At 50.4% G+C, this 13,059-nt stretch overlaps 2 protein-coding genes across 2 annotated transcripts; one reads left to right on the forward strand and one right to left on the reverse strand.

Annotated features, from left to right (window-relative positions):
* Nucleotides 1-517: 517 nt before the first annotated feature.
* Ccer2 (coiled-coil glutamate rich protein 2) lies at nucleotides 518-5,137 on the forward strand. The gene is made up of 6 exons (XM_038339127.1): nucleotides 518-572; nucleotides 2,323-2,499; nucleotides 2,681-2,721; nucleotides 2,879-2,966; nucleotides 3,269-3,789; nucleotides 4,852-5,137. Exons 2-6 carry the CDS (start codon nucleotides 2,427-2,429, stop codon nucleotides 4,939-4,941), a joined length of 813 nt encoding a protein of 270 aa, XP_038195055.1. The 5' UTR covers nucleotides 518-572; nucleotides 2,323-2,426; the 3' UTR covers nucleotides 4,942-5,137.
* Nucleotides 5,138-5,210: 73 nt separating this feature from the next.
* Nfkbib (NFKB inhibitor beta) lies at nucleotides 5,211-12,885 on the reverse strand. Its single transcript, XM_038339126.1, has 6 exons — nucleotides 12,619-12,885; nucleotides 8,066-8,171; nucleotides 7,649-7,982; nucleotides 6,412-6,500; nucleotides 6,063-6,332; nucleotides 5,211-5,380 (listed from the first exon to the last, which is right to left on the reverse strand). The coding sequence occupies exons 1-6, from the start codon at nucleotides 12,795-12,797 to the stop codon at nucleotides 5,279-5,281; spliced, it is 1,080 nt and encodes a 359-aa protein (XP_038195054.1). The 5' UTR covers nucleotides 12,798-12,885; the 3' UTR covers nucleotides 5,211-5,278.
* Nucleotides 12,886-13,059: the final 174 nt, after the last annotated feature.

Consider the following 13,059-nt stretch of genomic DNA (forward strand, 5'->3'; position numbering starts at 1 on the left):
CAGCACTCGGGAGGCAGAGGCAGGCGGATCTCTGTAAGTTCGAGGCCAGCCTGGTCTACAAGAGCTAGTTTCAGGACAGGCTCTAAAAAAGGTGCAGAGAAACCCTGTCTCGAAAAACCAAAAAAAGAAAAAAAAAATGATCTGAGCCAGGCCATGGTAGAGCATGACATTAGTCTCAGCACTCGGGAGGCAGGGGCAGGTATTTCTCTTGTGAGTTTGAGGCCAGCCTGATCTACAGAGTGAGTTCCAGGATAGTTAGGGCTACACAGTGTAACGAAATTAATAAAAACCCAGAGACAGAAATTGGCATTCAACCTGAAAACCAAAAAAGCTAAAGCATCCAAGCCACTAGAGAAGTCTCTACAAAGCCTGGGCAACCACAGACTAAGCCTCTCTCTCCTCCCATTTTATGTTTCCTCTAGTGCTGGCATTAAAGGTTGTGGCTCCCTAGGACTGGGATTAAAGGTGTGAGCCACCACCACCACCAGGATTTGTTTCTGCAATGACCTTGTGTAGCCCAGGATGGCCTTGAGCTCAGATTCATCTGACTCTCCCAAATCCTGGGATTAAAGGTGTGTATCACCATTGCATGACCCCTAGTGGCTTTAACTTTGCATCTGGTCTTCAGGCAAGACTTATTATTAAAATACAAATAATATACCACAACACAGATTCTGTCTTAAAAAGAAAAAAAAAGATTTGAAGAGCTGGCTCAGCAGTTGAGAGCACTCACCCACTGCTCTCAGAGGGCTCAAGTCCACTTCCCAGAGTCACATCTGGTAGCTCACAAGAGCCTGTGACCCGTTTTAGCTTCTTCGATGCTCTCTTCTGGACTCCGTGGCCACCTGCACTCGTGTGTACGTACCCACCACCATACACATACCTGCAATTTAAAATAAAGGTGTTCACAGCTAGCAAGGCTATCAAGCAGACCCTGTCTCAATGAAACAAAATTAGACTTTTGGACATCATCTGTGCTGGTTCACACTTGTAACCCCAACATTTTAGAAGCTAAGGCAGGAGGATTGCCACAGACCTGAGGCTAGCCTGGGCTACATAGCAAGACGCTGTCTTCGGGGGGAAAAATCAAGGGAAAAAGTTACTTGGGAGTGTAGAACTCTAAAATAACTCTAAAGCCATTTCTGAGGCCTCTCAGCAGTAGTGCTCCCCTCTCCCCTGAGAACCAGGAATCTAACAATTACCCACACACGTACTGAAATGTTGGGAACTCTCCATCTCCCTGAGTCCTTGTGAATGTTCTCCAAATAGAACTCAGTTATTGTAATTGGGAAAAGATAACCTGCAGATGTTTTGACTCAGTCCCTGGGAAGGGGTCAAAGTAACCCACAGATGTTCCCTCTTACCTCACCTGATCTGGCAACTGCTCTCCAGCCAATTATTGGTAATAGCCCCTTTGAATAAGCCAATCATAATAGTTAAAGAACAAACTCCCCCCTTGTTTCCGTGGCTTTTTGCTTTAAAAGTAGCCTGTACCAGCTATTCAAGGTCTTTCTGGCTTCTCAAATGCTGAAAGATCCTGTCACGACAGAATTAATTAAAATCCTCATGCTTTTACATCAACTGCGGTGTGAAAATGGTCTCTTGGGGCTACTCCTCCTTGGTAATCGGACTCCAGGGTCCAACAGGAGATGGTTAAGGCATTGTGTGGCAACCTGAGTTTGGATACTTGGAACCAAAGTAAAAGCCATGTATGTGCTCTTGTAATCCAAGTTCTAAGTGGACAGACATATCCCAGGGGCTTCCTGGCCAACTGATCTATCCAAAAAGTTTAGCTCCAGGTTCAGTAAAACACCTGTCTCAAAAAAAAAAAAAACAAAAACACAGTGGAGAGCAACAGAGGAAGATACCAGCTTCTACATGCACACACCACACACACTCACACGTGGTGCTGGGGTGGCATGCAGCCCTGTGAAGTTCCCAGTGCAGGACACTGCCCACCACTCCTCATATCCTCACCCAACAGCTCTGGAGTGGGCTGTCACCAAAACTTCCAAAACATAAGAGCTTAAGCAATTGTCCCAACACTGCACAGCTGGTGGCTGGCGGAGCAGGGACTTGGCCAGAAGGAGCTTGCACCTCTTAGGAGGTAGATTCAGGAGGATCTACTTTCCAGAATGTGGAAAGAGTTGAGAAAAGGAGAGTTGCCCAGTTCCCACATAAGTCTCTGGGAGAGCCTTTCCCCCACACCCACGCCGTGTTCCTGGGCCAGAAGCCTGGAGGGGTGTGCATGCTTGAGTGTGGGTTCCCATGAATAATTGAGGGTCCTGAAGCGCCCCACAGCTGTCCCCTCTCCCTGAGCAGGGAGGAGGTGGTGGTGACGTCACTGGGGCCACTTCACCTGGGTTATAAGGCTCTGGTCCTGGCTGGCTGCTCAACGGAGAGGTCCAAGGTCCGGACTCCCCACCATGCCGCGCCGTGCACCCACCTCAGCAGCGCTGCTGCTGCTGCCCCCGCTGTTGGCACTGCTGCTGGGGACTGGTGAGTGCAGAGCCCACAGAGGGATTAAGTGGCAGGCCAGTATACCTGGGATCGGGCTATAGACAGGCTGCTGAGCTTACACACGGGGGCAGCACACCTGATAGATGCCAGGCTGGTGGGCTGCGGTAACGGCGGAGTTGGGATCAGTACCACGGACAGTGCCTGTTTCCTCCCTCCACAGCCTCCTCGGTTCCCCTGGCGCCCAGACCCTCCAAGGAGGAGGTGAGAGAGGAGCCCTTCTTTGCCCTCCCCATCTTCTTGGGTCCCCTCTGCTCAGATTCTCCCAGGATCCCCACCTCTTTCTTTTCTCCTGTAGCCACTCTGTTTTCCCAACTCCCTTGCCCTTGACCTCCCTCTAACTTTTCATCCTTGTCCCCAGCTAACCCGCTGTCTAGCAGAGGTGGTCATGGAGGTGCTGACACTGGGCCAGGCCCAGAGAGGCCTCTGCACAGCTCTGCTCCACAAAGGTAGGAATCCCTTAGTTCCCCTCAGGCTCCCAACATCTTTCCCCACCTTCCTACTGGCCCACAGTGCATGGTAGAAAACTTCCCAGGCCCCGGGGGTCAGTGTAGTGCTGCTTACTCCCACACCCCCCACACACCTGAAAGAGCCTGGCTACAGCACAGGGACTAGAGCAGAGAATATACAGCCTGTGACACCCCCTCCCAGTGCCAAGCAGTCCCCTTCATGATGTCAAGAAGGACCCAGAACTCCTGAGCAACCACATTTCTCAGTTGGCTACACAGAGAACCCTATCTTTCCCTGCCAGAGATATTCGAGACAGAGCCCCATGGCTGTGTGTCCCTTGAGGAGAAGAGGTTACTGGGTGGGGACTTCAACAAGCAGGAGACTGGAAAGATGAGGTCCAGCCAGGAGATAAGGGACAAGGAAGAGGAGGAAGCAGCAGAGAGGACCCACAAGTCTGAGGTGCAGGAACAGGCCATCCACACTCAGCTCCACAGCCAGCTTCACCGGGAAGAGGAGAAAGAGGAGGAAGAGAAGAGGCAACCACAGAAGACCTTCGAGCATATGTGGGAGCATCTAGAGGGTGCCAGGGGCCCCCAGAAGCGGGTGGCTGAGAAGGCCAGCGATGAGGAGACGGCCCGGTTTCAGGCAGAGGAGAAGGGCATGCACCTGCTGGGCGGAGGCCACAGCCTGTGGCAGGGGAGTGAGATGGCTGGGGGAGAAAGGCACGAAGAGTCCTCGAGCCATCGTCACCACCTGGAACAGCCAGGCACCAAGGCCAAGCAGGAGGAAGAGGCAGAGGAGGAGGCGGCTTCAGAGCAGGAGGTGAGTGGAGGGGCCACTCCAGGGTCACCCAAGGAGGTCTCTTCTAACACCTGGGCCACAATGAAATCCACCATGAAGTGGGTCAGTGACCAAGTATGCACCAAGACTAGGTAGCAACGCCCAAGCAGGGACAGTGACCAGGAAGACACCATTAATTACCCAGAAACATCAGCAGCATCACCAGTCTGCACCAAGTAAGTCAGCTCCCACTAAAGCCAGCAGCTACTCTCCTGGTTCACTAGGCTAGTGACAGATACCGTTGGCTAAGCCATGCAAGGTCCAATATATCCCACATGCCAGCAAGGATGTCTCAGTGGGTAAAGGCACTTGCTGCCAAGCCTGGTGACCTGAGTTCAATCCCTAGGTCCTGCATTGCATGGCTGATGGAGAGGACTGACTCCCACAGGTTGTCCTCTGACCGCTCCACACATGCTGGGATACACATGTGCACATACACACCCACAATAAATGTATAAACTTATTTTTTAATTACGTGCTGGAGAGATGGTTTAACAGTTCAAAGCATTGGCTGCCCTTTCAGAGGACCCAGGTTCAATTCCCAGGTTCCTTGTAGTGACTCTGCAACTCCATTTCCAGGGGAATCCTATGCCCTCTCCTGGCCTCCAGGGGCAGCAGGCAGACATGGTGATATACAGACATATATGCCGGCAAACACCAATACACATAAAGTTTTCTTTTAACTGAATTAAATATAACCTTAATTGGGAGCAACAATCAAAATGGCCATCACATCACAGATGGGTCACCCAGAGCTGGGATGTAGGTCCGTGGAAGAATGTATACTTAGCATGCAATGCCCTGGTTCATTTCCAAGCACTACATAATCCAGCTGTGATGATACACATCTGTAATCCCAGCACTCAGAAAGCAGAGGCAGAGGATCAAGAGATCAAATGTGAACCTCCACACCAGTCCAGTGGGTTTGTGGGAACAAAGATGGTAGCCATCACTAACCATGACAGACAGCTAGGAAGGGACTTCAGGCCACTGGTGAGTTACAGTCATCATAGAGGTGGTAACCATATTTCTGATCTCCCCCAGGAAGACAATGTGGAGCAGCTAGAGCGTATTAAGGAGCAGCTAAAGAAGGCCACCGCCATGCTGGGAGAGGCACTTGGAAGGGAAGGCTGACCCTAACCCACTCCCCTCCTTTTCTGTACGCCCTAAGGCTCAGGACTGTTGATCTCAGAGCCCCCATCCCACCAACTGGCAGGGGCTGGGAAGCAAGGGTGTGCCTGAGAACCAAGCCTGAGAGAAGTCTGAGTGGGGCGAGGCTGGTTCAGACTGACTCAGGACCCCACCCCACCCCTCCATCCCTGAGTGAATAAAGCACAAAGCAAACCGTGGCTCACACTTGGCTCTGGAGGGACGGGACCTGAAATAAGCAGAAGGCACTATCAGGCTGGGTGCTGCTTGTCAGCTTTAAAGTTTTATTAAACTGGAAATTATATTAATATTAAAACTTAAGTCAGGTGGGGTTGGGGTCATCAGGAAGAGGTTTGGGTGCTGGGGAGGGAGGTCGCCGGTTTCGGCTCCTGCCACTGTGGACCACGATGTCATCATATTCATCCTGGGAAAAGAGAGGGACAGCACAGGAGTCAGGTAGCTGCCACCTTGCCCACTGCCAAGGTCACAGCACCTAATGGGGTCTCACCATGACTCCTGTGTTCCCTTGCCCCTCCTTTAACACCCTGAATGTACCATGCTGGAGGTCATGGCTCTCAGTACCACCTTCTCCCACCACTACCCATATGTCCCTGGGTATTAGGGACACAGCTCTCTCCCCATGCCCCTCTGCCTTCACCCACCTTCAGCCCTCTTCATGCTACGCTGGCCCCTATACAAGGGTGTGGTGTTGTCTGCATTCTTTAGTAATGTTCCCTCACTGCTGGCAGAGGTCTTTCCCGACCATCATTGTTCCGGCTACTCTGACCATGCTCAGACCCTCACTGCCTGTGCTCATGACCGCCTCTGGAGGAAGTCTAACTTAGCTCGTCTTTGTGCTATTTTGTTTTTCCTTTTTGACAGGGTCTCACTATGCAGCCCTTACAGGCCTCAAACTCACACACTGCCTCTGCATCCTGAATCCCAGGATTCAAGGCTAATGGTGTTTGCCACCATGACAGATTGCCAAGTCTATGACAGTTTCCCCTCATCTCTGTGTCCCTTGTGCGAGTCCCTGGCAGCATCTGCCAGGTTTCTGGTTGTCTGTGTACCCCGACCCCTCCAGGGGATACCCATCCCTGACTCACGCCCTCATCTCTGCCGTCGCTGTCATTGTCACTGCTGCTGCTGCTGCAAGGGCCAAGCTTATCCTCCTCCTCCTCAGGCTCAGGGGCTCCATGTGCACGGAGGAGGCGGGCAAGGATGGGGTTGGGCCGAAGCAGGGCGCTACCAAGTGGGGTGCGGCCCCCATACATGCGGGCGGTGGGGTCAGCACCGGCCTTCAGGAGAAGCTCCAACACGCTGACTGCCTGGGCTTCCACCGCCAGGTGCAGAGGGGTCCGGCCACACGTGGGTTCCTGTGCGAGGTGCCAGAGCAGTCAGTGAGAGCACACGGGACAGAGCCTTCCCCCACACTGGCCCACCGCAGTGGCTCACCGGTTTATTGAGGTCAGCTCCAGCATCCCTGAGCAGCTGGACCATCTCCGCATCTTTGTGGATGACAGCTACATGGAGTGGGGTGTGGCCTGGGGACAGATGACAAGTTAAGGAGCCTCAGCTCTGTCATGACCAGAGGGAAGGATACCAGGTTTGGGGCCTGACTCCCAAACTCCAGATGCCTGAGCTCAGGTGTCAGCATGCTGGTGGTGTAAGCCTGAGTGGTGTGGTGTCTGGGATCTACAGGGATGAGCCTGGGGACACGGAATGAGAGCACTCACTCTGTGGACCAACAGAACCAAGTCTGAGGTCTTCCTTCACAAAGAACAGCTCTTGAGTTCCATCCCCAGCATCATAAATAAGACAAACAAGGACAATAACAATAGAAGTCACACAAAGGATCAGGGACACTGGCTATCAGGTGACCTCAGCCTATTTATGGAGGAGCCAGGTTCTTTTCCCATGAGGCCTGAGTGAGGAGGGAGAACTCTGCACCCTCTGCCCAGGGCTAGGAGCATGGGGTGGATCCTCTCATCCCAGGTAGCCTGAACTAGCGGCTTACACTTGGGAACAAATAGTTCTGGAGGGAAGGCACCTTGCAGGTAGGTAGTCCAGGCTCAACCACTGTATCTGGGCATTTCTGGATCTGTGGGTTGGCCGTCTGGAATACAGTGGTTTGATGACCAGATCTGGGGAAGAGGAGCCCTGTATATCAATTCTTAATACTCCTGGGGGTCCTCGGTCCAGATGCTGGGATTTCTGGAGACTTAGGATGATTTTGCTTTTAGGAGCTGGTTTTGCTTTTTTTTTTTTTTAAAAAAAAAAAAACAAAAACAAAAACAAAAACAAAACAAGGGCTTACTATGTAGCACAGGCTGAAGCTGACCTCATGATGTTTCTGCTTCAGGCTTCTACCACCCGAGTGCTGGGATTATAGGCACTTATAGCCATGCCATGAGAAGGTGTGTGAGACAGGGTCTCCTGAAGCTAGACTGATCTAAACTAGCTAGACAGCACCAAAGATGACCTTAAGCTCCTGATCCTCTTGCTTCCACCTTACAAGGGCTGGTATTATAGGCACGTGCCACCAGGCCCAGTTTATGCTGGGGATCGAACCCAGGGCTCTGTATGCCAGATAAGCACTCCATTGACTGAGCTATGTCCGCAGCCAGTGGCTGGGTTTCAAGTCGGGTAAGAGCCAGGAGTTCTCGTCCTTCCCAGGGCCCAGGGCCCTCACCCTCATAGTTTTCAGCTTCTAGCTGCAGCTTCCAGTCTTCATCACTTGGCTCCTCTTCGTTCTCTGGGTTAGGTTGAGGGTTCACAGCAACAGGGTTTTGGCTGGTGTCTGGGGTATGGTCCTGGCTCTGAGTGAGGTAGGTATCTGAGGCATCCCTTGGACGTCTGGGGCGGGGCTGGAGCAGCACACATGCGCACGTGTGTGCCCTCACGCGGCAGGCCAAGTGCAGGGCAGTGTGGCCCCCTCTCTCAGTCACCAACACTCCTGCGCCGGCTGCATACAACTTCTCTACCGTGGATGCCTCCCCCAGGATGGCTGCTAGGTGCAGGGCTGTCTACAGGGAGAGAGAGCAGGGGTTAGGGCCACAATGACAATCCTGGACCCAGCTCCCTAAAGCGACCATCCCCAGTGGCTCACTTGGCCTAGGTCATTCTGCAGGTCCAGGTACTCAGTGCCGGCGGAGAAGCCCAAGAGGAAATCCAGGAAGGGCTCATGCTGATGTATCACGGCCAAGTGCAGGGCCCTGGGGACAAAGGAAGAGGTCAATAAACAAGAAGCTACAAACTGTGGCCACCGTTGGAAACATTTCAGTGTCTGGGAGAGTCAGGGACAGGAGCTACTTTGGTTGGTTGGTGTTCTGAGATAAGACAAGGGTCTTCAGCCGGGCAGTGGTGGCATATGCCTTTAATCCCAGCACTTGGGAGGGAGAGATAGATGGATCTCTGAGAGTTCGAGGCCAGCCTGATCTATAAGTTAGTTCCAATACAGGCTCGGGGAAAAAAGAAAAAAGAACCAGTGTTTACTAAGGAAATTAGCCAGCTCAAATTCCAGTACCAGTACCTGGAGAAGCTGAGGCAGGAGGATTGTTACTTCAAAGCCAGTCTGGGCTACATGGTGAGTTCTAGACCAGCAGGATCAAGTACTAAATAATGAGATGAGATTTGGTCACCACAAACAGCTGGGCATGGCGGCGTGTGTGAAAGAGGCAGAGGCCGGTGGGCTCTGTGAATTCCAGGCTAGTCTGGTCTGTAGGTGAGTTCCAGGTCAGCGATGGCTACATTGTGAAGCCTCGTCTCAGATAATAACAAAGCAAAGAGCAAATGAGGCAGACAGTGAACATCGACCAATGGCCTCCACACACAAACATGCATATACACACAAAGACAAACTAGGTATAACATCCCCAGCTTCTAATCTTAGCACTTCAGAAGCTGAGGCAGGAGGATCACAAGTTTAAGACCAGCCTGGGCTCCATAGTGAAGCCCTGAGATAAAAAACAAAATACAGGGCTGGAGAGATGGCTCAGAGGTTAAGAGCACTGGCTGCTCTTCCAAAGGTCCTGAGTTCAATTCCCAGCAACCACATGGTGGCTCACAACCATCTGTAATGGGGTCTGGTGCCCTCTTCTGGCCTGCAGGCATACACACAGACAGAATATTGTATACATAATAAATAAATAAATAAATAAATAAATATTAAAAAATACAAAAAGTGGAAAACGGGTTGGGGCTGGGATGTGGGTTGGGGAGCACGTCCCTAACGTGTGTACCTCAGGCTTGACTGACCACACACACACACACACACACACACACACACACACGCACACACACACTACGGCTCTACTAACAGAACTCCAGAACTCCAGATTACATAAAGCAAAAGCTAACAGAATGAAAACCAACAGATGAATCCATAGACTTGGAGATTTCAATAGATCTCTGTCACGAATTGTTCGAGGAAACAGAAAACGTCAGCAAAGAGACAGCAGACTTGGAGAGGGGTGTGTGTGGTTGTTGCTGTCTTGTTTTCGCAGTAGCGGGTGGAACCGAAGGCTCCATGCAGGGAAGCACACGCTCCTCGGCATCTTTGTTCCCTTTATTTTGTGACAGGGCCTTGCCACTAACGTTTCCCAAGATGGACTTGAATTCACTCTGTTCCTAAGCAGGCCCTGAACTTGAGAATCCTCCTGCCTCAGTCTTCTTTGTAGCTGGAATTACACGCCCAGCTTTTTTTTTTTTTTAAGATTTATTTACTTATTATGTATACAACATTCTGCCTCTATGTATGCCCGCACGCCAGAAGAGGGCGCCATATCTCATTACAGATGGTTGTGAGCCACCATGTGGTTGCTGGAAATCAAACTCAGGACCTCTTGGAAGAGCAGCCAGTGCTCTTAACCACTGAGTCATCTCTCCAGCCCCCCACGCCCAGCTTTGAACAACACTGCTAACCAACATTACCTCTAAATCACAGATTATTTACTTATTTAGTGTATGTGTGCCTGAATGGATGGAAGCACACCGTGCACGCGGGAGCTACCAGAGGCCAGAAGAGGGCATCAGACCCCTGGAAACTGGGGTTATAGATAGCTGTTAGTTGCCATGTGGGTGCTGGGAACTGGACCTGGGTGGGTCTTCTGCAAGAGCAGCTAGTGCTCTTAACCAGCGAGCTACCTCTCCAGCCCCATTTTATAAACTCTTTATACATGCGCACATAACACTCAGGGTCAATTCCTGGGCCAAAAACCCAAGTCTCAGTAAATCAAAATGAATTGCCATGGAGACACCATTCCTGATAGAGTACTTGCCTAGCACCCAGGAGGCCTGGGTTTGATGCCCAGCACTGAAAGAGAGAAACTAGAGAGTGCAAATCAAGCAAAGAATTTTCTCTGCCCACAGTGAAACAAAATTCAAAATCGGTAACAGAAAGACATCTGGAAATTCCTCCAAGAGTGGAAAATGAACATGCTTCTTTACAATCGACTGGCCAAAGGAGAAATCAAGAGGAATTAGAAACTATACTCAATTATGCGAGAACAAAAACACAGTATATCAGAAGTTCTCCGCAGGGAATATTTGTAGCACTCAAAGCTCATTAGCAACGAGGAAAGGTGAGTTGGTAAGGCGCTAGCTTGGCAGGCATAGTCAATCTCCAGCAGAACAGAAGCTGAGCACGCACCACAGGCCTAGAAGCCCAGGCAGGAGACCAAGAGTGTAAGGCTAGGGGCTAAACCAATGGCTCAGCAGCTAAGAACACTTGTGGCTCTTGCAGAAGACCCAGGTTTGATTTCCAGCACCTACATGGTGGCTCACAAACCATCCATAACTCCAGACCCCGTGGATCCAACAAGCACATATACAGCTCACACACACAGGTGTGCAAGTGAAAAACATTTATACACATAAAGTAAAATCATTCAGGAGGCAGAAGCAGCCAGATCTCTGAGTTTCAGGCCAGACTGGTCTACAGATTGAGTTCCAGGACAGCCAGGGCTACACAGAGAAACCCTGTCTCGATTAAAAAAAAATAGAGTTCAAGGCTATCCCAGGCTATATATATAGTGAGATACTGACTAAAAAAGGGGTTAATGGGGGGGGGGCAAGGCTAGGAAATAGTTGGTAGGTAAAGCACAGTAACCTTAGTTCAGAACACACCTAAGAAAAATATGGCTGTGGTTTTAAATGCTTATAATTCCAGCACTAGGGAGGGGAAGGCGCACGATCCCTGGATGGAGCGTGTAGGCACACACCCAGATGGATCGCTGTGAGTTTGAGGCCAGCCTGGTCTACACAGTGAATTCCATACAGGCCAGCCAAAAGCTACATAGTGAGACTTGGACTCAAAGAAGGAGAAGGGGTGAGGATCCCTGAGGTTCTCAGGCAGCTAATCTAGCCTCTGTGGTTCAAGGCTATCCTCAGCTGAATAGCAAGATCAAGACCACTATGGGTTATATGAGACTATATATCACAAAAAAAAAAGGAAGGAGGAAAAAGAAAATTACAAAATCTACATCTAAATCTAAAGTAATCAGAATGAAATAATAAAGGAACAAGAACCAATAAAATAGAAAGTGAAAAATAAGAAAATTAAGGAAACAACACCTGGTTCTTTAAGATTCGTGTTTATTGTGTTCCCCTCATGGGTCAGGCACTGAGTCACTGGGCACACGCAATAAGCACAAAGGACAAAAAATCCCGGGTATAATCCCTTACATGGACCGTCACCACAGCTGTCCCTTCTCCCCAGCTTAGCGACTAATCACAATTTCCTGATTCTTAAAATTATTTTTCAATCTCCCCCTCCTCCTTTTTCTCTCCCCTCATTTTTGATACCAGGCCCTCCCAAGCTATCCTCAGCCCCTTTGAGGGCTGGGATTACAAGTGTATACCATCACACTCAGCTCAGTTAAAAACAGTGGCTGGAAGGCGGTGGTCTGGGAGAAACATTTGGTTAACAGACGAATCTATCCTCGTGGAAAAGAGATTCTGAATTTTTTGTTTGTTTGATTTGATTTTTTTTGTTTTGTTTTGTTTTTTGTTGTTTTGGGTTTTTTTTTTTTTTTTTTTTTTTTTTTTCAAGACAGGGTTTCTCAGTAGCTGTGAAGCCTGTCCTGGAAGAGATTCTGAATTTTATGTAGCTCTGGCTGGCCGGAAACTCACTTTGTAGATCAAGTAGCCTCAAACTCAGAGATCTGCCTGCCTCTGCCTCCCAAGTGCTGAGTGCCACTGTGCCCAGCAGCTCAATTTCTTATTTGCAGATCAATGCTGGAAATAGCACAGTTGTAGACTCAGGGCCAAGGACTAATTTTGGAAGTCAAAATCTGGCTTATTACAAGGGTAGCTAAGATCAAAGACCACATTTGGAAGAAGAGGTCAGAAGGTGTGGGAACTAGAGGGCTAACAAAGGTCCGGGGGCCTGGTCGGGAAGGTTCAGATCCGGTTTGGGGATCAGTAGGTAGGATATGGATTACAGGAGCACAAATTTACAATTCAAGAAAGGTGAGACACTTGACTGTGGGTGAAGTAAGACTAGTCTTCTCACAGTTTAGCATTTGGGAGTTAGGGGTCAGGAAGTCCAGCATCGGAAGTCAAGCATTAGGAACTTGAAGATAATAAGCCACAGCAATTATAGGCTAATGGAGACTCAGGTAGGATCCTGGGGCTCCGTTTAGTAATTTAAGGTTTACTCACGTGTCCCCATCCTCAGTGACGTAGCCAAAGACCAGGGGCGCCCACGACAGCTCCGGGCCCAGCTCTGCGCCCAGTCCTGGTCCTCCGGGAGCCGCTGCGTCGGGACCTAGAGAGCCTAGGCCGCTGTCGCACCATTCATCGGCGTCCGCAGTTTTTCCCAAGCAAGCGACCCCGGCCATGGCCCCAGCCACCTCGGGTGGCCCCCTGTGGTCGCCCGCCTGTCGCTGGGCTTTGCCGTGCGCTCCAGTGCTTCCGCCCTGCCGGGAATTCCCCAACACGCCCCCTCATCTACCCAATCAGAATGTGTTAAATAGCTACACTCCGCCCCTATACAGCACCAGAACCAATCAGAATAATGAGATGGACACTGGCTCTCTGAGTTTCCCCACTTTTTCCAGACGCCCTTTATCAATATGGCTACTTAAGGCGCCAGGCCTTTTG

Source organism: Arvicola amphibius, chromosome 8 (genome assembly GCF_903992535.2).
Source record: "Arvicola amphibius chromosome 8, mArvAmp1.2, whole genome shotgun sequence".
Lineage (NCBI taxonomy): Eukaryota > Metazoa > Chordata > Mammalia > Rodentia > Cricetidae > Arvicola > Arvicola amphibius.

Coding starts and splice junctions, on each gene's coding strand:
- Nfkbib (XM_038339126.1), bottom strand. CDS start 12,797: ATGGCCGGGGTCGCTTGCTTGGGAAAAACTGCGGACGCCGATGAATGG. Junction 8,172..12,618: donor GTCACTGAGGATGGGGACAC/GTGAGTAAACCT, acceptor CTTTGTCCCCAG/GGCCCTGCACTTGGCCGTGA. Junction 6,333..6,411: donor GAGCTGACCTCAATAAACCG/GTGAGCCACTGC, acceptor CACCTCGCACAG/GAACCCACGTGTGGCCGGAC.
- Ccer2 (XM_038339127.1), top strand. CDS start 2,427: ATGCCGCGCCGTGCACCCACCTCAGCAGCGCTGCTGCTGCTGCCCCCG. Junction 2,722..2,878: donor CCAGACCCTCCAAGGAGGAG/GTGAGAGAGGAG, acceptor CCTTGTCCCCAG/CTAACCCGCTGTCTAGCAGA. Junction 3,790..4,851: donor AGGCGGCTTCAGAGCAGGAG/GTGAGTGGAGGG, acceptor GATCTCCCCCAG/GAAGACAATGTGGAGCAGCT.